At 43.3% G+C, this 22,773-nt stretch overlaps 2 protein-coding genes across 4 annotated transcripts; one reads left to right on the top strand and one right to left on the bottom strand.

Moving 5' to 3' along the window:
* The first annotated feature begins 2,424 nt into the window (after window positions 1-2,424).
* On the top strand, window positions 2,425-8,026 carry LOC110538687 (E3 ubiquitin-protein ligase TRIM35). Its single transcript, XM_021625655.3, is given in 8 exon segments — window positions 2,425-2,778; window positions 4,055-4,094; window positions 4,097-4,455; window positions 5,396-5,491; window positions 5,639-5,869; window positions 6,013-6,035; window positions 7,079-7,197; window positions 7,351-8,026. Coding segments are annotated over 8 exon segments (1,749 nt in total). The 5' UTR covers window positions 2,425-2,439; the 3' UTR covers window positions 7,893-8,026.
* Window positions 8,027-9,047: 1,021 nt separating this feature from the next.
* On the bottom strand, window positions 9,048-22,726 carry LOC110538686 (long-chain fatty acid transport protein 1). Of its 3 annotated transcripts, none has more exons than XR_016485383.1 (13): window positions 22,198-22,726; window positions 21,603-21,770; window positions 21,007-21,401; window positions 18,351-18,518; window positions 14,670-14,739; window positions 14,422-14,513; window positions 14,147-14,256; window positions 13,786-13,995; window positions 13,433-13,559; window positions 13,100-13,237; window positions 12,772-12,936; window positions 11,822-12,087; window positions 9,048-11,674 (listed from the first exon to the last, which is right to left on the bottom strand). XR_016485383.1 is itself a non-coding variant. In XM_021625653.3 (13 exons), exons 2-13 carry the CDS (start codon window positions 21,767-21,769, stop codon window positions 11,517-11,519), a joined length of 1,947 nt encoding a protein of 648 aa, XP_021481328.3. In that variant the 5' UTR covers window position 21,770; window positions 22,198-22,726; the 3' UTR covers window positions 9,048-11,516. The 3 variants fall into 3 exon arrangements, 2 of the variants coding, with proteins under 2 accessions (XP_021481328.3, XP_021481329.3); XM_021625653.3 differs by having other exon boundaries at window positions 11,822-11,968; XM_021625654.3 differs by lacking the exon at window positions 22,198-22,726 and having other exon boundaries at window positions 11,822-11,968; window positions 21,603-21,907.
* Window positions 22,727-22,773: the final 47 nt, after the last annotated feature.

Genomic DNA, 22,773 nt, shown 5'->3' with positions numbered 1-22,773 from the left:
AGCCATATCAGCTATGTTTTTTTTAAAGGCAGTAAATGAGGCTGAATGAAATGTTTAGCTGCCAGACAAGGCTCAGCTGATAGCCAGGTGTAGCAGTGGTAAGGTGTTGGGACTGCTGTTGGGACAGATTTATGTAGAACCTAACAGTTTGTGGGCTCAAGAAGAGGCAATGGGTTCAACAAGAGGCAATTATGCTAAGCTTTGGCATGGAATTCCCCTTCCTGAAACTATATCTGGCCTGCCAGCCATGTACATACCGAACACATACAGTGCCTTCGGAAAGTATTCAGACCCCTTGACTTTTTCCCCATTTTGTTACGTTACAGCCTTATTCTAAAATTGATTAAATCGTTTTTTCCCCTCAATCTACACAGAATAGCTCATAATGACAAAGCAAAAACAGGTTTTTAGAAAATGTTGCACATTTATATTGTCAGGCGTGTGCGTTCAAAAACACGTAACACACAAACCGTCTTCCACAAAGACGTGAGGGGGAACAGAGGAATAAATACATGTAGTGTAATTGGGGAATGAAAACCAGGTGTGCATGGAACAAGACAAAACAAATGGATACATGAAAAATGGAGCGACGATGGCTAGAAAGCAGATGATGTCAAACGCCGCACGAACAAGGAGAGGAGCCGACTTCGGCGTAAGTCGTGACATATTGTGGAAGGACCACCAGAGGGCAGGCTGGACTCACGGATAGTAGCCCAACTAGGCATGCGAGTCAAGGGGACCTGAGACAATTAAGCCTAAAATAGATTTTTCTGGGGTTTGTATAATTTGATTTACACAGCACACAGCATGCCTACCACTTTGAAGATGCAAAATATATTTTCTTGTGAAACAAACAAGAAATAAGACAAAAAAACAGAAAACTTGAACGTGCACATTTTTTGCAGCAATTACAGCTGCAAGCCTCTTGGGGTATGTCTCTATAAGCTTGGCACATATAGCCACTTGGGTTGTTGCCAATTCTTCAAGGCAAAACTGTTCCAGCTCCTTCAAGTTGGATGGGTTCCGCTGGTCTACAGCAATCTTTAAGTCATACCACAGATTCTCAATTGGATTGAGGTCTGGGCTTTGACTAGGCCATTCCAAGACATTTAAATGTTTCCCCATATACCACTCAAGTGTTGCTTTAGCAGTATGCTTAGGGTCATTGTCCTGCTGGAAGGTGAACCTCCTTTCCAGTCTCAAATCTCTGGAAGACAGAAACAGGTTTCCTACAAGAATTTCCCTGTATTTAGCACCAGCCATCATTCTTTCAATTCTGACCAGTTTCCCAGTCCCTGCTGATGAAAAACTTCCCCACAGTATGATGCTGCCACCACCATGCTTCACTTTGGGGATGGTTTTCTCAGGGTGATGAGAGATGTTGGGTTTGAGCCAGACATAGTGTTTTCCTTGATGGCCAAAAAGCTCAATTTTAGTCTACTCTGACCAGAGTAGCTTCTTCCATATGTTTGGGGAGTCTCCCACATGCCTTTTAGCGAACACCAAATGTGTTTGCTTATTTTTGTCTTTAAACAAAGTCTTTATTCTGGCCACTCTTCTGTAAAACCCAGCTCTGTGGAGTGTACGGCTTAAAGTGGTCCTATGGACAGATACTCCAATCTCCGCTGTGGAGCTTTGCAGCTCCTTCAGGGTTATCTTTGGTCTCTTTGTTGCCTCTCTGATTATTGCCCTCCTTGCCTGATCTGTGAATTTTGGTGGGCGGCCCTCTCTTGGCAGGTTTGTTGTGGTGCAATATTCTTTCCATTAAAAAAAATGGATTTAGTGGTGCTCCGTGGGATGTTCAAAGTTTCTGATATTTTTTATAACCCAACCCTGATCTGTACTTCTTCACAACTTTGTCCCTGACCTGTTTGGAGAGCTCCTTGGTCTTCATGGTGCCGCTTGCTTGGTGGTGCTCCTTGCTTAGTAGTGTTGTAGACTGGAGCCTGTCATAACAGGTGTATATATACTGAGATCATGTGACACTTACATTGCACACAGGTGGACTTTATTTAGCTAATTATGTGACTTCTGAAGGTAATTGGTTGCTTCCAGATCTTATTTAGGGGCTTCATAGCAAAGGGGGTGAATACATATGCACGCACCACTTTTCCGTTTAAAAAAAACAATTTTAGAAAAAGTAATTTTTTTAATTTCACTTCACCAATTTGGACTATTTTGTGTATGTCCATTACATGAAAAATTCTATTTAAATGACAGTTTGTAATGCAACAAAATAGGAAAAATGCCAAGGGGGATGAATACTTTTGCAAGGCACTGTAGATATTTACTTGGGCTGCTATTCAATGTCACTATAAAGTTTACAAAGCTTGGAGTAAAATAAATGTCAGAGAGGTGAAGGCTCACAGGCCAGCGTAACCATATCTGAGCCACTGCGGCCTATTATAGATGCATACCGGAGTCCAGCTCTGTGGGAGAATGGAGGCCAACGCTTCCACTCTCCTGGAGGATGATGATCTCTCCTGTGCTGTATGTAGAAAGGTCTTCTCTGCTCCCGTGGTTCTCAGCTGTCATACCTGTGGCTGTAGCTTCTGCAATCTCTGTCTGGATGAGTTCTGGGAGCAGCAGGGTTCTGAAATATGTCCTCTGTGCATTATCGACTACCCTGGAGGTCCTCAGAGAACGTGTGAGGAACACAGGGACAAACTGAAGATCTTCTGTGTCACAGACCTGCAGCCTATCTGTGATTATCATTGGTCAGTTGACCATAAGGATCACAAAGTGTACCCAATAGCTGAGGCAGTGGTGGACTGCAAGGTAAGCCGCGACAGCAAATATATTTAGTGTTTAAATCTATTCCCAGTGTAGGAGTTGATCCTTGTGGGCTAACTCCCACTACCCAAACTATTAGGTTACTATAATAATAGTTTCGGCAACCAGAAGGCACATTCAGCTAAATGCCACTAAACTTGAATGACTTCGTCCCCAATAAATAGTCCCTAAGTGTGCCCAAAAGTGTTGCTGTTCTGATGTTCCTCTTGTAAAACCCATGATTCTGATTTGAATGAGAGCATCAGGCACCAGAAAGCTGGACAGAACAACAAAATGAATACATTAAAGGGATAGTTAGATTTTTTAAAAGTTGGGCTTATTTTCAACTTCCCTAGGGTGTTGTTGTTTCCACTTAACCGTTTTTAAATGAGCTTGCTGGTTATTTAGTAACATTCAGAAACAACAACACCCTATCTTGAAAATGAGCTAAACTTAAAAAAAAGCAAACTATCCTTTTAAGACATTATAGGTCTTACAAATGCATTACAACCACATCATAATGCATTATACCTGTAGGCTTTGGGTAAAGTGTTACCAACAAATGCAGGTTAGTAATTTACAGTGACTGAAATTGACTTATTTAGGACAAAATAAAAAAAATAGTAAATGATGGCCCATTTGTACAACAATTTAGTATTTAAAGACATTGCGGACCCTGGGCTGTTTTTAGGACAGGGATTTGTCAAATGTTAGACCCAGCACTTAGTCAAGGCTAAGTTGGACTGTGGAAAACTTTGCAGGGGTCAGTGGAGGGGTATTTTCTTACCCTCCTCCCTCCCACCTAATACATTCTCTCCTTCTATTAATACTCACCGTCTTCCCATCTTTTCTTGGTTATTGTGTTTCTTCCCAGACATCCCAGATGGAGCGTATCATTCTTCTGGAATACGCTGGCCCCACCAGTCTTGTGACTTATTAAATGATCAAATGATTGCATCACCCTCATCAAAATGTTATTGGCTGTATAAGGCAGACCCCCTTGCATCATCAATCTGAAGTGCCAATCTCCACCTGTCCAACAACACTGATCTCAGAACACGGCGTCAATGAAATGGGACTATCACTCACTCTCTGGTCTTCCTCCAAAGATATCTGGTGGATAGCTGTGATTTATCATGCAGTGGGAGGTGTTTATTTGCATATCCACTACTCAAGCCGATGGAAGCCCTATGGACATATTCATTTCCTTTAGGCATTAAAGTTTACCTGAGGTAGACCCCAGAGATCCCCAGCAACAGCGGTGGGAGGAGCATAGTAACCTTATATGATCCTGCTGCTGCTCCAGCCCTGTTTTAAAAACCTGACAGGCACCGCGAAGACAATCTCTCCTGCCCCCTCTGTGGAATTATCTTCAACCAGCCCGTTGTGCTCTCCTGCAGACACAGGTTCTGTAAAACATGCCTTCAAGACAGCTGGAGTACCCAGGACAGTGAGGACGACTGCCACTTCTGCCGTCTATGCTGGAGACGTTCCTCCATGAATGAGATTGTGGTAAACACCATTCTGGAGAGGAATAACCCTAGGGGGTGTAAGGAACACGGAGAGACACTCTCACTCTTCTGTCTGGACGATCTGCAGCCCATCTGTGTTGCTTGCCAGATGTCGGAGGTACACAAGGGGCACAGGCTCTACCCCATTGGGGAAGGTGCACACGACTGTAAGGTAGGCGAACACATCCTTAGTTGTCTTCACTGTGCCGTCAGTGTCACTGTCACTGAATGTGTCACTCATCATCCATACCCTCGCTCTTAACTTTGCTTGTCAGAGGGAAACTAACTTTCATCTGTATGTTCAGTCTCATTTAACCTCCAGCTGCCATCTTTTACCGCCCGCATTGTCAAATAACGCTCAAAACTTTCACAAGTTGCTAAACCAGCAGCACTTCTTTCATCATGAAAAGGAATATATTACTTTTTTAGTTTTTTGTTTGACAGTTTTGTTTTGTAAAAACGTGTGTGTTATAGAAACCATCTTTGACACAGTGGGATGGTTAACAGGGGGGTTTGGAAAAGTCGATCATTCTATTAATACATTCATATGTTGGGTTGGTCGATGCTTGGGCCCCTGGGAGGAATGAAACCAGATCCCAGGTCTCTCAAGTGTACCCCTCTACGTTCACCTCCTCCCCTGGCCAACCAGCTATCTTTGACCCTGTTCTAGGAACAATAAACATTTTAATGTTAGAATTGAATTCTCAAAGACCACATCAACAGAGCATGGATCATGAGCTTCAGTGTACCTCAATGCAGAAAACTCCATGTCCAAACTTTCTATACATTGCTCTGGCACATTGACTTTCTGAATCTGTGTGTAGTCTTTTGTTTCATCATCGTCTACACCCTTGCTGTCACTTAGTCACATGATCCAGACTCTGTTAATGTTGCCGTGGCATTAGCTAGGTCCAGCTATCAATTGATCTGGATCTTCCAGTCAAGGAGGTATTGAGAACTTTTACACATGCAGCTGAATGCTGTGATGGGGCTGCGATGCAGCGGTACCTGTCAGTTGAAAGCAACACATTGTGCTGTTGACAGCCTGGCTTATGGCCAGCCTGATCCTGTAGTATGTGTTAAAGTGTAAATATCTTGCTATTACATTCCAGGAGGAACTCAAAACTGCATTGACCCCATTGAAGGAGAAGCTGCAGCTGTTCAAGAAGGCTATGGTCGTCTGTGATCAAACGGCTGAGCACATCAAGGTGGGATATTGTATTTCTAGCACTTTAGAAAGATTTTGTTGGTGTCCTTTCTGGATCAATACATCTTCTAATGCTCATGGAACCTATCATCAGTAATGTAACCTGGGTTCATTGAGGGTTTCATGTCTTTAACATGTCTAATTTCAGAACCAGGTTGAGCATACTGAAAGGCAGATAAAGGATGAGTTTGAAACCCTTCGCCAGTTCCTGAGAGATGAGGAGGCAGCCAGATTGAATGCTCTGAAGGCAGAGGAGGATCAGAAGAGTCTGCTTCTAAAGGAGAAGATTGAGGAGATGTCCAACGAACTGACGTCCCTCTCAAACACCATCAGAACCGTAGAGCAAGAGATGAGGTCTCAGGACATCCCATTCTTACAGGTATACACAGTATGAAGTTAAACCCTACTTACAGTCCCAAGCGAATTCCCAAAGCAAAATAAAGACTAAAATATAGAAACATAACATGCATGTGGAATATTGTAGCTGTCCATCTAAAAGTGATACATTTACTTGCTTTTCAGAACTACAAGGATATCATCAAGAGGTAAGTGGAGTCAGGAATAGCCATTCATTTGACCCACGGGTTGATGTCATGAGCTAACAGCAGCAAAATACAAAAATAGACAGAGACCCATACTGCCTCACTATCATGTGCCCATAATATACTACTGAAAACAGTCATCTAGCTAGTGAATGTGGCAGACACATCTAAGGCTAATGTGTGTTTCCAGATTCAATTATTTTCTTAACTTAGGCCTAGAATCAATCAGATCAATCTTTAACCAGTGATAGGCGACACCTGCATTGCTGATGTTTTGGCGGTATCGAAGGTGTAACTGTGTTGGAGCTGTCAAAATGGTGAGCAGATGCTCTTGCTCATAGTCACAAAGCCACACCCCTCCCACTCACGTCGAAAGTTTAAAATTAGAAAGTTTAGGCAATATAGAAATAATGACACTCAAATAGAAAATCATAAAACTAAATAATGAGGATTTGTATCAGCCTAATTGAGGTGTAGATTACATCTCAAACTCCAGTATTTAAAATTGTAACCAAGGCAACTCCGTGCAGCCAATAGCAATGTCCACTTTAGGTGTAATACCAGGAGCCGCTTGTGTATTTGACAGCTCTAACACAGTTCCACCTCCAACACCGTCAAAACAACAGCTATGCGGATGTCGGCTTAAGAGTAACTGATTGAATAGAGCTTTTAAAGGTAGACTCAGCGATATGAAGCAGGTGCACAAAGTAAACAGCATACAACAACTAAGAGCTTTGAAGCGCGAGGCTATACTTCTGAGCTGTTTTGGTACCTACCACGCTCTAGCAGCATGAAGCGAACCCATGCACATATAGATACTGTGTATGACTGTGTGAAATATCTGCGGTGCTGCTCGTGGCAATGTAATTTCACTGAGTGTACCTTTAATCAAAACAGATCATCGTGTTAAAATGAACTTTACTTTGACACAAAATAGCAATAAATATGATACAATCAATCATACATCAATTTCATGGTAAAATAAGATATATTTTCGCTGGTATAATAGACAGGATTTGATTCATCACTGAATGTCGTCATTCCAGAACCTGGCATATGCCGCTGGATCCAAAGATGATTCCTGGAACTCTGATTGATGTGGCAAAGCACCTGGGTTCTGTAAAGTTCAACATCTGGGACAAGATGAAGAGCATCATTCAATATAGTGAGTATTAATCAAATATGAGTCGGTAGAAGTGACTGTACTGTTTCCTCACAGGAAATAAAGTTATTCTATATATTTAATTTAATCTCAGTTCTGCTCTTTCTATCATCTCTGTCTTCCATTTGAGGCTCATATCTTCCCCTCTCTCCCCAGCTCCTGTGACTCTGGACCCCAACACAGCCGCTAGCTGCTTCATCCTGTCTGAGGATCTGACTGTGGTCCAGTGCTGCTCGCAGGTCTTCAAGCTCCCAAACAACCCCGAGAGGTTTGACATCAGTGCTGAGTTACTGGGCTCCGAGGGGTTCTGCTCTGGCCGCCACAGCTGGGAGGTAGAGGTAAAGGCTAACACATACTGGGTGGTAGGCGTGGCCAGCGAGTCCATCAACAGGAAGGGCAAGCACGTGCTGACGCCAGCCGAGGGCTTCTGGACTATACGCTTCCGCAACGGCGAGCACAAGGCGTGCACGGCACCGTGGGCGCCCTTGACCATGATGAGGAAGGAGCCTCAGGTCATCAGGGTAGTGTTGGACATGGACAGGGGCAAGGTGACCTTCTTTGACCCCCGGGAGAGGACGCCCCTCTATACGTTTACAGACCTCATCTCACCCCGGGTGTTTCCTTACTTCTGCACTGCCTGTAAGGAACACCCACTGAGACTGCTGCCCGTCAGGCTGTCTGCTGCTGTGGTGCTCTAGAGGGCTCCATGGGGGTTCATTACTAACAAGCAGTGGAGGCTCAATTACTTACAGACAGATCCAGTTGAGTTTACTAGTCCTAGATGATGAAGGCTGATCACTTGGGACCGTCTGGAATAAAGCATGTAATGGTCTTATGTTTGTGAGTATTGTGTCTACAGATGATATACACTGAGTATACCAAACATTAGGAACAACTTCCTAATATTGAGTTGCACCCCTTTTGTCCTCAGAACAGCCTCAATTCGTCAGGGCATGGACTCTACAGGGTGTCGAACGCATTCCACACGGATGCTGGCTCATGTTGACTCCAATGCTTCCCACAGCTCTGTCAGGTTGGCTGGATAGCCTTTGGGTGATGGATCATTCTTGATATACACAGGAAACTGTTTAGTGTGAAACACCCAGCAGCGTTGCAGTTCTAAACGCTCAAACCGGTGCCACTGGCATCTACTACCATACTCCATTTATCTTACCCATTCACTCTCTGAATAGCACATATACACATTTGTCTCAAGGCATAAAAGTCTTTCTTAAATCCATCTCCTCCCCTTCATCTACACTGATTGAAGTAGATTTAACAAGTGATTTAAATAAGGCATCATAGCTTTCACCTGGTCAGTGTATGTCATGGAAATAGTAGGTGTTCTATTGTTTTGGACAGTCAGTGTATGTCATGGAAATAGTAGGTGTTCCTATTGTTTTGGACAGTCAGTGTATGTCATGGAAATAGGTGTTCCTATTATTTTGGACAGTCAGTGTATGTCATGGAAAGAGTAGGTGTTCCTATTGTTTTGGACAGTCAGTAAATGTCATGGAAATAGTAGGTGTTCCTATTGTTTTGGACAGTCAGTGTATGTCATGGAAATAGTAGGTGTTCCTATTGTTTTGGACAGTCAGTGTATGTCATGGAAATAGTAGGTGTTCCTATTGTTTTGGACAGTCAGTGTATGGCATGGAAATAGTAGGTGTTCCTATTGTTTTGGACAGTCAGTGTATGGCATGGAAAGAGTAGGTGTTCCTATTGTTTTGGACAGTCAGTGTACATGTTGACTTGAAAGGTAGCAAGTCTTGAAATAGGTAGACCTGAAACTAGTTAGCAGCCCTAAAAAGGTACAAGTTTGTCCTAGAATGCCAGAGCCCTTACAACACTGGTGTCTTTTACAAACCTTTATTTTGAGTTACACCTAAACAAATGTATGAAAATGGAGACCTAGAATAATGTTCACAATCAATTCTATCTACAATATTACTCTGAGAAATAGCTTTATTACATAATAATAGGGCAACCATGATCTCTGACTAATTGACAGATTGTGAAGATATTGTTTAAATAATGTTCTTTCTTATGCATTGGAGTTCCCTAGTCAGGTTAAGCATAAAACCCCAATAGTTCCAGGACACACAGGGCTTCCACAGGGTTCCCACAAGGCACATAATATCAATGTGTGTGAACCTGAGTGGTCAGTCAGTGCATATCATCCATTACTTCAAACATGTTACGTAATCAGGTTTAGTTTTACATTTAAAAAATGTCATCTCGCAATCGAAGCTCCTACAGTTAGTGTTCGGAATAAGAGGCATGTTCAGCTGTGGCATGTTCTATTAACACACAGGTAGCAACACCTCATCCAACATGGACACTCAAGTATTGCTAAAAACCTGTTCAGTATTTTGTTATTTACATGGTGGCACACTACTATTACAAGGTTGGGAGCAAATAGCCTGGAACACAATCTTCAAGAGACTGGTATCTCAACGACTGTGGTATATTCAGTCCCAGCTCTCATTTCCTTTACACTCTCATTGTAACAAACAGACAAATGCTGTCATTGTAACAGACATCCTGGTTTCATGTGAAAACTTGCTATACTCTATGTACATTGTAGTGTTGAAGGCTTGAACGTTTTCATTTGGCTAAACTAAGAAACAACACAAATGAAGGGGGAATGAAAAGGGGGAAAAAGCCCTCATCCAACCTTGTCCTTGTACGTTATTGATAGTGTTAACACATGGTTTTGGAACAGTAAGGTTTCCCTATTGATTGATCAGTAGCCCTTCAGTCCCCTGATCTAGACTAGATCCAGGGAGAAACACTAATACATGGAGACTTCAGTAATAACACTACTTAAAGCCTGCAGGTGTACTGCTTTATAACGTGTTCTAAGCACAGATGAGCCTTTATAATACTATGTTATTTTTCACAACGTATGAAAATATCAACTGACAAAAAATTGCTGGATGTTTAGACAGGATCATTATGAGTTGATAAGACATTATATGGGGTCATGCATGCTTATGACAAGTCTTACAATGCATTATAAAGGCATGATAAGGCTTTTCCACTCCAGCATATCACAGTCTCCAGTATCTGACACCTTGACAGTCACTTTCCTAAAGCCGGTGTGCACTACATGACTTTCATGATCCTAACATGGCTGAGCCTCTCGCACTAAACGACTGTCTTTCCTGTAGTATTTTGTTGTCTTGCCAACGTAGTGGTGCCACACTAAACCATGTGGCACAGACAGGGCTCACACACTAAACCATGTGGCACAGACCGGGCTCACACACTAAACCATGTGGCACAGACCGGGCTCACACACTAAACCATGTGGCACAGACCGGGCTCACACACTAAACCATGTGGCACAGACAGGGCTCACACACTAAACCATGTGGCACAGACCGGGCTCACACACTAAACCATGTGGCACAGACCGGGCTCACACACTAAACCATGTGGCACAGACCGGGCTCACACACTAAACCATGTGGCACAGACAGGGCTCACACACTAAACCATGTGGCACAGACCGGGCTCACACACTAAACCATGTGGCACAGACAGGGCTCACACACTAAACCATGTGGCACAGACAGGGCTCACACACTAAACCATGTGGCACAGACAGGGCTCACACACTAAACCATGTGGCACAGACAGGGCTCACACACTAAACCATGTGGCACAGACAGGGCTCACACACTAAACCATGTGGCACAGACAGGGCTCACACACTAAACCATGTGGCACAGACAGGGCTCACACACTAAACCATGTGGCACAGACAGGGCTCACACACTAAACCATGTGGCACAGACAGGGCTCACACACTAAACCATGTGGCACAGACAGGGCTCACACACTAAACCATGTGGCACAGACAGGGCTCACACACTAAACCATGTGGCACAGACAGGGCTCACACACTAAACCATGTGGCACAGACAGGGCTCACACACTAAGCCATGTGGCACAGACAGGGCTCACACACTAAACCATGTGGCACAGACAGGGCTCACACACTAAACCATGTGGCACAGACAGGGCTCACACACTAAACCATGTGGCACAGACAGGGCTCACACACTAAACCATGTGGCACAGACCGGGCTCACACACTAAACCATGTGGCACAGACAGGGCTCACACACTAAACCATGTGGCACAGACAGGGGTCACACACTACAAGATTTCTCACTTGGTCGTGAGGATTGTCCATACCACCGTGTCTCGCGAAAACAGTTATGTGATTAGATTTAATGTAGCTACAACAAGCTGTGGCTCAAAGCAGCCTCATAAACGTGTTGTGTAAACCCAGCTTAAAATAGTCCATCATCTCATAGAGCCATTCTACCCTCCACTATAGCACTGTGTAGCTCCTCATTCACAGCCTCATAACGCCCTGCTCTGGAGTTCAAAAAGTAAATCTGGTCGGTTGATAAGCGCGGATCGTATCCCTCCCTCTGCAACCGGGTCTTCTGGATTTTAAAGGTACCTAGGAGGAGGGAAACAAAGAAAATAGGTCATTAATATATTTGATTATTTCTTGGAATGAGCATTAGACGCTTCCTGCAAGGCCTTGTAAAAAATACAATTGATGGATATTTCACATTAGAATTAGCCTTGTGTCTAGTCCACTCACCTGTGGTGTCTACTTGTGGGGAGATGCGTAGGAACACGGGACGGGCGTAAGGGGGCAGGGCCTGTTGGACCTCTCGCAGGAACGCATCACAGTCAAATGTCCCTGTTGGGTCTGCAATGGCAGCCATCCCTGCCTTCCCTTCCACATCTACGAGGAGACAAACAACACGCCAGGCTTTTCACAACACCATGCTGCAAAGTCTTCCTAATCACTCAACCTCCCTGTTGGGTCTGCAATGGCAGCCATCCCTGCCTTCCCTTCCACATCTACGAGGAGACAAACAACACGCCAGGCTTTTCACAACACCATGCTGCAAAGGGCCAAAGTCTTCCTAATCACTCAACCTCCCTGTAGACTGGTCAATTTTAACATTTATTTAACAGGGACAATGCTGTCAAATCAACATTTAAAAGGCCCAATTCAGCTGTTCTTACATCAATATCAAATCATTTCTGGGTAACAATTAATTACAATAGTGATATTTTTCCATCATTTTTTTTAAAAAATAAACAAATTGCTTCTTTTTTTTTTTTTTTAGCAAAAAACAATTTCTCAAGCAAGAATTTTGCCTGGGAGTGATTTGAGTGTAGAGGAGACAACTGAAAACTAGCTGTTACTGGCAGAGAGGTTTGGAACTCTTATTGGTCGATTAACTAGAATTACCACCTGGTGATGTCACCAGGCAAGCCGAAACTCCACCCATGCAAAACCTGCTGATTAGAAGTTCCTGTGTAGATTATATTTTCAACCAGCAACTATCAGGAAATAGCACTGGTCAATTTTGTTAACACTTTTACAGAGTTTGTTTCATCAGCTGTACAATGATACAAAACACATGAAAAACAGAATTTTGACTGCACTGGGCCTTTAAGTGGAGAGTAACTCCTGGTTTCAACTCCTGTCACTATCATACATGTAACATGGTGCACATAATGTGAACTTCATCTCACCTGGTACAGCTACCCCATACACAGCCACATCGGCCTGGCCCAGCAGACCACTCAGTGTTCCCTCCACCTCGGTGGTGGAGACGTTCTCTCCTCTCCAGCGGAACGTGTCTCCACTGCGGTCCCGGAAGTACATGTAGCCCAGCTCATCCATCACCAACACATCCCCTGGGAGGAGGCAGAGAGAGGTGAGTTGATGACAAATCACATTATGGTAAAAATAATGAAAAGATAAGGACTGATTTAATAGCATTAATTCCAAGTATGATAATCGAAATAAACATTAAATCGACAATTATTGTTTAATCACACTAAGAGCCTGTGGGTTTACCTGACAGATATGCTGAGTCATTTTTCTTGAAGACGTTGTTGGCAATCTTCTTCCTGGTGGCATCCTGGTTGGCGTAGCCATCAAACCTCCGTAGCGGGTCCTGTTGGTTGATCCTTCCCACCAGCAGCCCTGGCTCCCCTGAAGAGAGGAGTCGTACATGGAGAGGTCAATCTATCCAAGTCTAGTTATGAATCCCCTTTTACATACATTTTTCACAACATGCTTTACAGTTACCCAGGTTAACATTCACACAGTTGGTTTTGTAAAAGTCCTATATTTATCGATATCGTGTCTAAAAATTTAGACTTTCGATATCGGTGCCCATTTACTTACCAGGACGGCAGGGCACACACAGGCCGTGCCTGTCCCTCACCAGCTCTGTGGTCTCCTCATCCACTTTCATGAGGCAGATTGGGTACACATTGGGCAGGATGCGGCTGTTGAACCCACAAGCTCCCACCTTGTCAGTGGAGAAGACATAAAAAGTATTTGATACCACAGGAAGAGCCTTTTATGTAAATGTTATGTAAATAAGAAATAATAATGGCCCAAGAATAGATCATTGAGGTACACCACATTGTATTGTGGCTCTATAAAAGTTGCATTCTTTAGCAAAAATATATTGCTCTCTATTATTTACATACTTGTTGATTAAGGCAGTTGACAACATTACCCATGACCCCTACCTTGCCGTCCATGTTGGCGATGCTACAGTTGCATTCGGTGGCTCCGTAGAACTCCCCAACCTGGGCCACCCCAAAGCGCTCGGTGAAGGCCTCCCAGACGCTAGGGCGCAGCCCATTCCCCACCGCCAGGCGAACCCGGTGACCCTTCTCAGATGGCCGCACCGGCTGGGACAGCAGGTAGCGACAGATCTCCCCTATGTACTGCACCACCTAGTGGACGGATGGGGAACAGCGTAGACATCAGATTTAAATTCAATGCGGGTTTCAATCAAAAATCTTATAGCTGCACATCGACCACTCAAGAGTCAGGATGTTCTTCCTATGCTCATAGAAAAGGATACATAAGCTTTTTTCTACTTACAGTGCAGTTGTGCTTGATGCAATCTTCCCAGAAGCGACTGGCTGAGAATTTCTTCTTCACCACCACAGTGAGTCCATTGATGAGACACTGGCCTACACCCATGATATTACCTGTAAAGGAGAGGAACATTGGACAGCCAGTGAGGGTGACAGGTTGAGGAGGAGAAGAATCAGGACCACACTGTCAGACCAAACCAAATGACTGCTGAAAGACAGTGGAAGGTGATGGGACAGAAGCAAAAGATGGAGAGATGGATGAAGAGAAGACACACACACCTGCAGAGTGGTAGAGGGGAAGGCAGTCGTAGATGATGTCATCCTGGCGCATGCGGAAAGCATGGTAGCCAAAAGCAGCAATACGGTAATACCTGAAGATAGAACAACACAAAAAGGATTCAATAATCAAATACATGAATGCAGTGGGTGCTAAGCTATGCTATAGCATTGGGAATTACTATACGCAGAAATACACCAGACAAGTGTCTCACAGCTGGATATTTGAATGCTGAGACTGAGAGACTCACCGACTGTGCACCACTATGGCAGCTTTCGGGAGTCCTGTGGTGCCTGAGGTGTATATATAGAACAGACGATCTGTTGGGGTTGGTGGTTGTGGGGGAGGATGGAGAGAGGAAAGGGTGAAGGAGAGGGTGAAGAGAAGGAGAGGGGGGGAAATGGGAGGGTGGAGGAAGGATAAAAGGAAGGGAGGGAAGAGGAAAAGCAGGGGAGGATGAAGAGGAAGGGAAGGTTAAATAACATGACTGAAACAACACATTCTATTTACAACAGTGAGACTGATACTCACAACCACAGAGAGACAAGCGGTAACTGGTACCCATGCAAACCAAGATGCGGACCCCCACTCACACTGTCCTAAATGAGAGCACAGAGACCCCAGATATTTAGCAAAATCCTGGCATCTCCATAATACTCTCCGGGGTGGCCACTGACGGGGCTGCCCACTGATACACCTGAGACTGACTAAACAATATCCTAGAGAAAGTTCCCCAAACTTCTCCTCGAGTACTCCCAGCCTGGTCCACTTATTCAATCTATTCCCGTTCTAGCACACCTGATAAAAATAAATAAATATATACAGTTGAAGTCGGAAGTTTACATACACTTAGGTTGGAGTCATTAAAACTCGTTTTTCAACCACTCCACAAATTTCTTGTTAACAAACTATTGTTTTGGCAAGTCAGTTAGGACATCTACTTTCTGCATGACAAGTAATTTTTCCAACAATTGTTTACAGTCAAATTATTTCATTGTATCACAATTTCAGTGGGTCAGAAGTTTACATACACTAAAGTTGACTGTGTCTTTAAACAGCTTGGAAAATTCCAGAAAATTATGTCATGGCTTTAGAAGCTTCTGATGGGCTAACTGATGGGCTAACTGACATTACTTGAGTCAATTGCAGGTGTACCTGTGGATGTATTTCAAGGCCTACCTTCAAACTCAGTGCCTATTTGCTTGACATCATGGGAAAATAAAAATAAATCAGCCAAGGAATCAGAAAAAAATGTGTAGACCTCCACAAGTCTGGTTCATCCTTGGGAGCAATTTCCAAACACCTGAAGGTACCACGTTCATCTGTACAAACAATAGTACGCAAGTATAAACATCATGGGACCACGCAGCCGGCGTACCGCTCAGGAAAAATATGCATTCTGTCTCCTAGAGATCAACGTACTTTGGTGCGAAAAGTGCAAATCAATCCCAGAACAACAGCAAAGGACCTTGTGAAGATGCTGGATATCCACTGTATCCACTGTAAAACGAGTCATATATCAACATAACCTGAAAGGCCGCTCAGCCACTGCTCCAAAACCGCCATTAAAAAGCCTCTGGTCTGTCCTCTGGTCTGATGAAAAATATATATAATTTTTGGGCCATAATGACCATCGTTATGTTTGGAGGAAAAAGCGGGAGGCTTGCAACCCGAAGAACACCATCCCAACCGTGAAGCACGGGGGTGGCAGCATCATGTTGTGGTAGTGCTTTTCTGCAGGAGGGACTGGTGCACTTCACAAAATTGATGGCATCATGAGGTAGGGAAATTATGTGGATATATTGAAGCAACATCTCAAGACATCAGTCAGGAAGTTAGAGCTTGGTCGCAAATGGGTCTTCCAAATGGACAATGACCCCAAGCATACTTCCAAAGTTGTGGCAAAATGGCTTAAGGACAACAAAGTCAAGGTATTGGAGTGGCCATCACAAAGCCCTGACCTCAATCCTTTAGAACATTTGTGGGCAGAACTGAAAAGGCGTGTGCGAGCAAGGAGGCCTACAAACCTGACTCAGTTACACCAGCTCTGTCAGGAGGAATGGGAACAACTTAATGTGGGAAGCTTGTGGAAGGCTACCCGAAACGTTTGACCCAAGTTAACTTCTCTAGGGTAGGGGTCAGCATTTGGAATTTTGGATGAAAAGTATGCCCAAATTAAACTGCCTTCTACTCAGGCCCATAAGATAGGATATGCATATAACTGGTAGATTTGGATAGAAAACACTCTAAAGTTTCCAAAACTGTTAAAATAATGCCTGTGAGCATAACAGAACTGATTTGGCAGGCGAAAACCTGAGAAAAATCCATTCAGGAAGTAAGATTTTTTGTTGTTGTTGTATTTTTCTATTCAATGTCATTACGGTATCCATTGACTTAGGACTCAAATTGCAGTTCCTATGCCTTCCACTAGATGTCAACAGTCTTTAGAAATTGTTTCAGGCTTGTATTCTGAAAAATGAGGGAGTAAGAGCAGTCAATGAGTGGACTCTGCCGTGTCACAGAGCTTTTTCATGCGTGAAACCGAGAGAGTGCCTTTCTTGTTAACCTTTTATATTGACGACATTATTGTCCGGTTGAAATATTATCGATTATTTAGGCTAAAAACAACCTGAGGATTGAATATAAACATCGCTTGACAATTTTGATTTTTTTGTCTGCCTGTTGTGACTGCGTTTGAGCCTGTGGATTAATGAAGAAAAAGCGAACAAACTGAGATGTTCGGATATAAAGAGAGACTTTATCGAACAAAAGGAAAATTTATTGCATAAATGAATGTCTTCTGAGTGCAAACATATGAAGATCATCAAAGGTAAGTGATGAATTTTCTCTCCATTTCTGACTTGTGTAACTCTTCTACTTGGCTGGTTACTGTTTGTAATGATTTGTCTGCTGGGCTATGTTCTCAAATAATTGTAAAGTATGCTTTCGCCGTAAAGCATTTTTGAAATCTGACACCGTGGTTGGATTCACAAGAAGTTAATCTTTAAACCTATGTAAAATAGCTGTATCTTTCCTGAATTTTTATAACGAGTATTTCTGTATTTGAATTTGGCTCTCTGCAATCTCACTGGATGTTGGCCAGGTGGGACGCTAGCAATGCAGTGCCTTAGACCGCTGCGCCACTCAGGAGGCCTGATATATCTAATCAAGGACTTGATGATTAGTTGACAGGTTAAATCAGGTACGCTAGAACTGGAATAAATCAAATACATGGAATTGGCTGAGGGTATGTGAGGAGAAGTTAATTTGCCCTGGAGATAAGTTCATACCAACAACACATTATTTACTCAAAGCTCAGCTGACACCTGGAGCTGTCAATCAAAGCCACATCTGCCCTAGACTGAATCTGTGACACGCATACCAAAAAATAACCAGGACTGAGTAGAATACAAAATCACCAGAAAAATGGGGATAGATCAATCATCTTAGGGAAAGAGCTTCCAATTTAGTCTTGGTAATTACAGCTCTTTGTCTGAGCGAGACAGTGAGTGACAAGGAAAAGTGACTGAACTGTTTTATTTCACTTGAAAAAGTGAGGATGACAATGGAATATTCATGTGGAAAACACTCCATGCATACAGATCCATTTTTTTCTTGTGGCCACATTTTACCCATCAGCTCTGACCTACTAAGCTGTCAATGTGAGATGGGTATTAGCTGATAGTTGTGGACTCTAGCTAAACTGTTTTACATATGGCGAGATACATTTTATCTTGTTGGAGACTGGCCAGAGATTGTGAGGTATATGTTACCTTGGCAGCAAGAGAGCATAGTAGTGTGTAGTATTATGGTGTTATACACAATATTACATTCTGAAATGCTTCAAAATAAGTGTCCAGCCACAGGTATCATCTGTAAGTTATAGGAGACTGGATGAAGAATAAGATGTGAGGGGAAGGAGGACACTCACCATTGAAGCTCTTGGGTGGGATGCAGGAAGGAGGGGGCAGTGTAGGGGCTGAGGCCAGGATATAGTCCAGATTCTGGGCAGACAGGGAGGCCAGACAGTCTACACTGAGCTCTCCTGTACAAAACCGCACCATCGACGGGCTCAGGGATGAGCTCACCTCCAACATGGCTGAGGAGACAAAGAAAGAGAGGAGGGAGAGATAGGAGTGAGAGAAATAGAGGAAAGAGGCAGAGACATGAGGCAGAGAGAAAGGGGGAGAAAGATGACGGGAAAGAGAGGGATAGAATAGGAATAGAAGAGGGATAGGGAGAGTAGAGGGATAGAAGAGGTAGAGGGATAGAAGAGTTGAGAGAGAGGGATAGAAGACGGAGAGAAGACGGAGAGTAGAGGAGTGAGCCACAGGATATTTCAAAACAGGACTTTCACTGGGAGAGTGAATACAGAATTGAAAGGTAGTTATCGATTAACTACCTGGTCAAGGGAAGAGACAAATCATAATTACAAGATAGATTGTGTACTGATGCATTATGCATAGAATGTTGACAATAAAAGTGCAACAAAACAAATGAGCAGACAGAACATCACTGTTGACCCAGACATGACCCAGACAAACAGAAAGCAAGACAGAATACTGACATAAGCAGACGGAACACTGCTGCCAGACAGAATGTCGACCCATCCAGACAGAATCAACAGACAGAATTCTGAGATGGAATATTGCAACAGACCAGCAGGAAAAAAATTGTTGGAACGCTTTATAATGATAGTTAGATGTCTGGAAGAAGCAGACGCAAGACTGTTGCCAGACAGGTGACCCACCCAGATGTACAGAGACAGAATTCTGAGATGGAATATTGTAACAGGCCATCAGAATATTGGAAATTATCTTTGGAATGCTTGCAAGAAGAAACCTGCATTGACTGATTTAGGACCAGTTTTGCTTTATAAATAATAATGAGTAAGAGGAGTGACCCGATCCTTAATCAGCACTCGTACTCCGAGACGCTTTGTGAATACAGACCCCAAACTAGAGGTCGACCGATGATGATTTTTCAAAGCTGATACCGATTACTGGAGGACCAAAAAAATCCGATACCGATTAATCGCCAGATTTTTTTATTTATTTGTAATAATGACAATTACAACAATACTGAATGAACACTTATTTTAACATTATATAATAAATCAATCAAATCAATTTAGCCTCAAATAAATAATGAAACATGTTCAATTTGGTTTAAATAATGCAAAAACAAAGTGTTGGAGAAGAAGGTAAAAGTGCAATATGTGCCATGAATGAAAGCTAACGTTTAAGTTCCTTGCTCAGAACATGAGAACAAATGAAAGCTGGTTCCTTTTAACACGAGTCTTCAATATTCCCAGGTAAGAAGTTTTAGGTTGTAGTTATTATAGGAATTATAGGACGATTTATCTCTATACCATTTGCATTTCATATACCTGACTTTTGGATGTTCTTATAGGCACTTTAGTATTGCCAGTGTAACAGTATAGCTTCTGTCCCTCTCCTCGCTCCTACCTGGGCTCGAACCAGGAACACATCGACAACAGCTACCCTCGAAGCATCGTTACCCATCACTCCACAAAAGCCGCGGCCCTTGCAGAGGGGAACAACTACTCTAAGTCTCAGAGAGAGTGACGTTTGAAACGCTATTAGCAAGCACCCCGCTAACTAGCTAGCCATTTCACATCGGTTACACCAGCCTAATCTCGGGAGTTGATAGACTTGAAGCCATAATCAGCGCAATGCTTGAAGCATTGCGAAGAGCTGCTGGCAAACACACTAAAGTGCTGTTTGAATGAATGCTTACGAGCCTGCTGCTGCCTACCACCGCTCAGTTAGACTGCTCTATCAAATCATAGACTTAATAATAACATAATAACACACAGAAATACGAGCCTTAGGAAAATTAATATGGTCAAATCCGAAAACTATCATTTCGAAAATAAAACGTTTATTCTTTCAGTGAAATACAGAACCGTTCCGTATTTTATCTAACGGGTGGCATCCATAAGTCTAAATATTCCTGTTACGAGCAAGGCGGCCCAAACTGCTGCATATACCCTGACTCTGTTGCACAGAACGCAAGAGAAGTAACACAATTTCCCTAGTTAAAAGACATTAATGTTAGCAAGCAATAGTAACTAAATATTCAGGTTTAAAAATATATACTTGTGCATTGAGTTTAAGAAAGGAGTTGATGTTATGGTTAGGTACACATTGGTGCAACGACAGTGCTTTTTTCACGAATGCGATTGTTAAATCACCCGTTTGGCGAAGTAGGCTATGATTCAATGATAAATTAACAGGCACTGCATCGATTATATGCATCGCAGGACAAGCTAGATAAACTAGTAATATCATCAACCATGTGTAGTTAACTAGTGATTATGTTAAGATTGTTTTTTCTAAGATACGGTTAATGCTAGCTAGCACCTTACCTTGGCTCCTTGCTGCACTCGCATAACAGGTAGTCAGTCTGCCACACAGTCTCCTTGTGGAGTGCAATTTAATCGGCCATGATCGTGTCCAAAAATGCAGATTACCGATTGTTATGAAAACGGCCCTAATTAATTGGCCATTCCAATTAATCGGTCGACCTCTACCCCAAACCCCACATTTCCGAATCCCACCTACCACCAGCCAGCTCGGCTCCGAACACGATCCCTCTGGACACAGACACTCCAACACAGTGCAGGAGAGCATCCCTCCGCAGGTTGAAGTTGATGAGTGCTGCCTCCACCCCCACCTTGGCCAAACCCAGCCAGAGGGCCACCTGCAAGGGCCGGCTCTCCATGAAGAGGGCCACCACATCCCCCGGGGCCCAGCCCTGGGCCAGAGCCCATTGGGCCACAGCGTTAGACAGCAGGTCCAGCTGGGTGAAGGTCCACGTCTCTCCTGTGGCATCGTAGATGAGGGCGGGTTTATTTGGGTGCTGCTTCACCGTCTGGGCAAAGATGGAGGGGATATTGCTGTTGCGCCGTAGGTGGTGCCACAAGGCTATCTTGACTCGTAACAACACGTAAAGGCCACTGGAAGGAGTACAGAGAGGGAGATTAGGGAGGGAATGTTACTATTTTACCATTACCTATAGTGATGATGACTAACTAGTAAAAGGTACATTTCCTGAAGAAAATGTGTGTGCCTGCTTCAGCAGTCTAAATGTGTTTTTTTATGGTAGTAGAAGTTGACGCAAGCACACTACATATTCTTAACAAATTAAAGGCACTCACTTTAGGTCTCTTTTGGCAGTACGGACTACGATGTAGAGGTACTTCCAACCACCTGTGCCCAGAAAGACCCCGAAGCCTGCTGCTAAGCTCCAGGACCAGGGGACCCCGAAGAGACGCAGCAGACCCAGCGATCCCAGAGACAAAGAGGCACTCGCTGCATTGCGCATCCTAGCAGTGGAGAGGAGTTTCAAAGGGTTATAAGGGTGGGATAAGTGAGCGAGACAGGCCTACAGCATGGTGTTAAAATGTAATGGCAGAGGGGTAAGGATAGAGGGTGTACAACACGTGGCAGTGGAGGACAGAGAGGTAAGAGTGCTTTTGGACCAGTCTCTCTTATAAAAATGACTAACTTGACTGTAAATGACTACCTAACTTGACTAATTTCAACAGTGAAAATGTAAATATTTGTAATTAATTAAAATTAAATGCGAGGTAGCCTCGACCTTATAGCATGGCTTATAGGATTACATACTGTATAGTTGGTGTTTGAACCGTGATTTATTTGTTATTTTAGGCAGGCTAGTTAAAGTGCACTGTGCAAAAATGTTATTATATAATGCAGCGTTGCCTACAGAGCGTAGGCCTGGTCTCTTACCTATGATCATACACGACCCGACGACGAACTATTTGAGAGCGATGTCCCTAACCTTTCACCTAGTAACCGAGTATTCTTCAAAACGTTCAATAGCGCTTTAGCCACTACCAGGCTTGTATACAAATTAGAATCGCCACCACACGCTGTTGAGTTCGTTGCAAGGATAACATTTATCATTTGAAATATTGCTACATTAATACGTATCTAAATGTTACAACAGTTTAACTGTCACCGCACCAAATTGCTATTGCCTCTCATGTAACAATGCATCAATTTATGAACATCAAATACATAGCCTACGCACTCTAAATAATTCCGAAACAGATTCACTAAATGATGGAATGACTAGACAGTTAATGGATACTTATCTATTTGTAGTAGCCGAAATATAAGAATCACATAACTATGTACTCCATATTGAATGTTATTGCATTGCGACGAACCCCAACAGCACCGCCCAAATAGTATCGTCCTTTCTCTGTGAACTCAGCCATTAGCTCCTCATCGAATTACCGACTCAATCCCATTGGCCGATGTTATGATGACGAAGGAGAATCCGCCTCTTGGCCCGCCTGT

This window comes from Oncorhynchus mykiss, chromosome 12 (assembly GCF_057628025.1).
Source record: "Oncorhynchus mykiss isolate SJ-2025 chromosome 12, ASM5762802v1, whole genome shotgun sequence".
In the NCBI taxonomy this organism is placed as follows: domain Eukaryota; kingdom Metazoa; phylum Chordata; class Actinopteri; order Salmoniformes; family Salmonidae; genus Oncorhynchus; species Oncorhynchus mykiss.
The sequence above is the reverse complement of the archived record's forward strand: the minus strand, read 5'-3'. Positions and strand labels throughout refer to the sequence as shown.

Coding starts and splice junctions, on each gene's coding strand:
- LOC110538686 (XM_021625653.3), bottom strand. CDS start 21,769: ATGCGCAATGCAGCGAGTGCCTCTTTGTCTCTGGGATCGCTGGGTCTG. Junction 14,257..14,421: donor TCCCCTCTACCACTCTGCAG/GTGTGTGTGTCT, acceptor TCTCCTTTACAG/GTAATATCATGGGTGTAGGC. Junction 13,996..14,146: donor GCATCAAGCACAACTGCACT/GTAAGTAGAAAA, acceptor TCCGTCCACTAG/GTGGTGCAGTACATAGGGGA.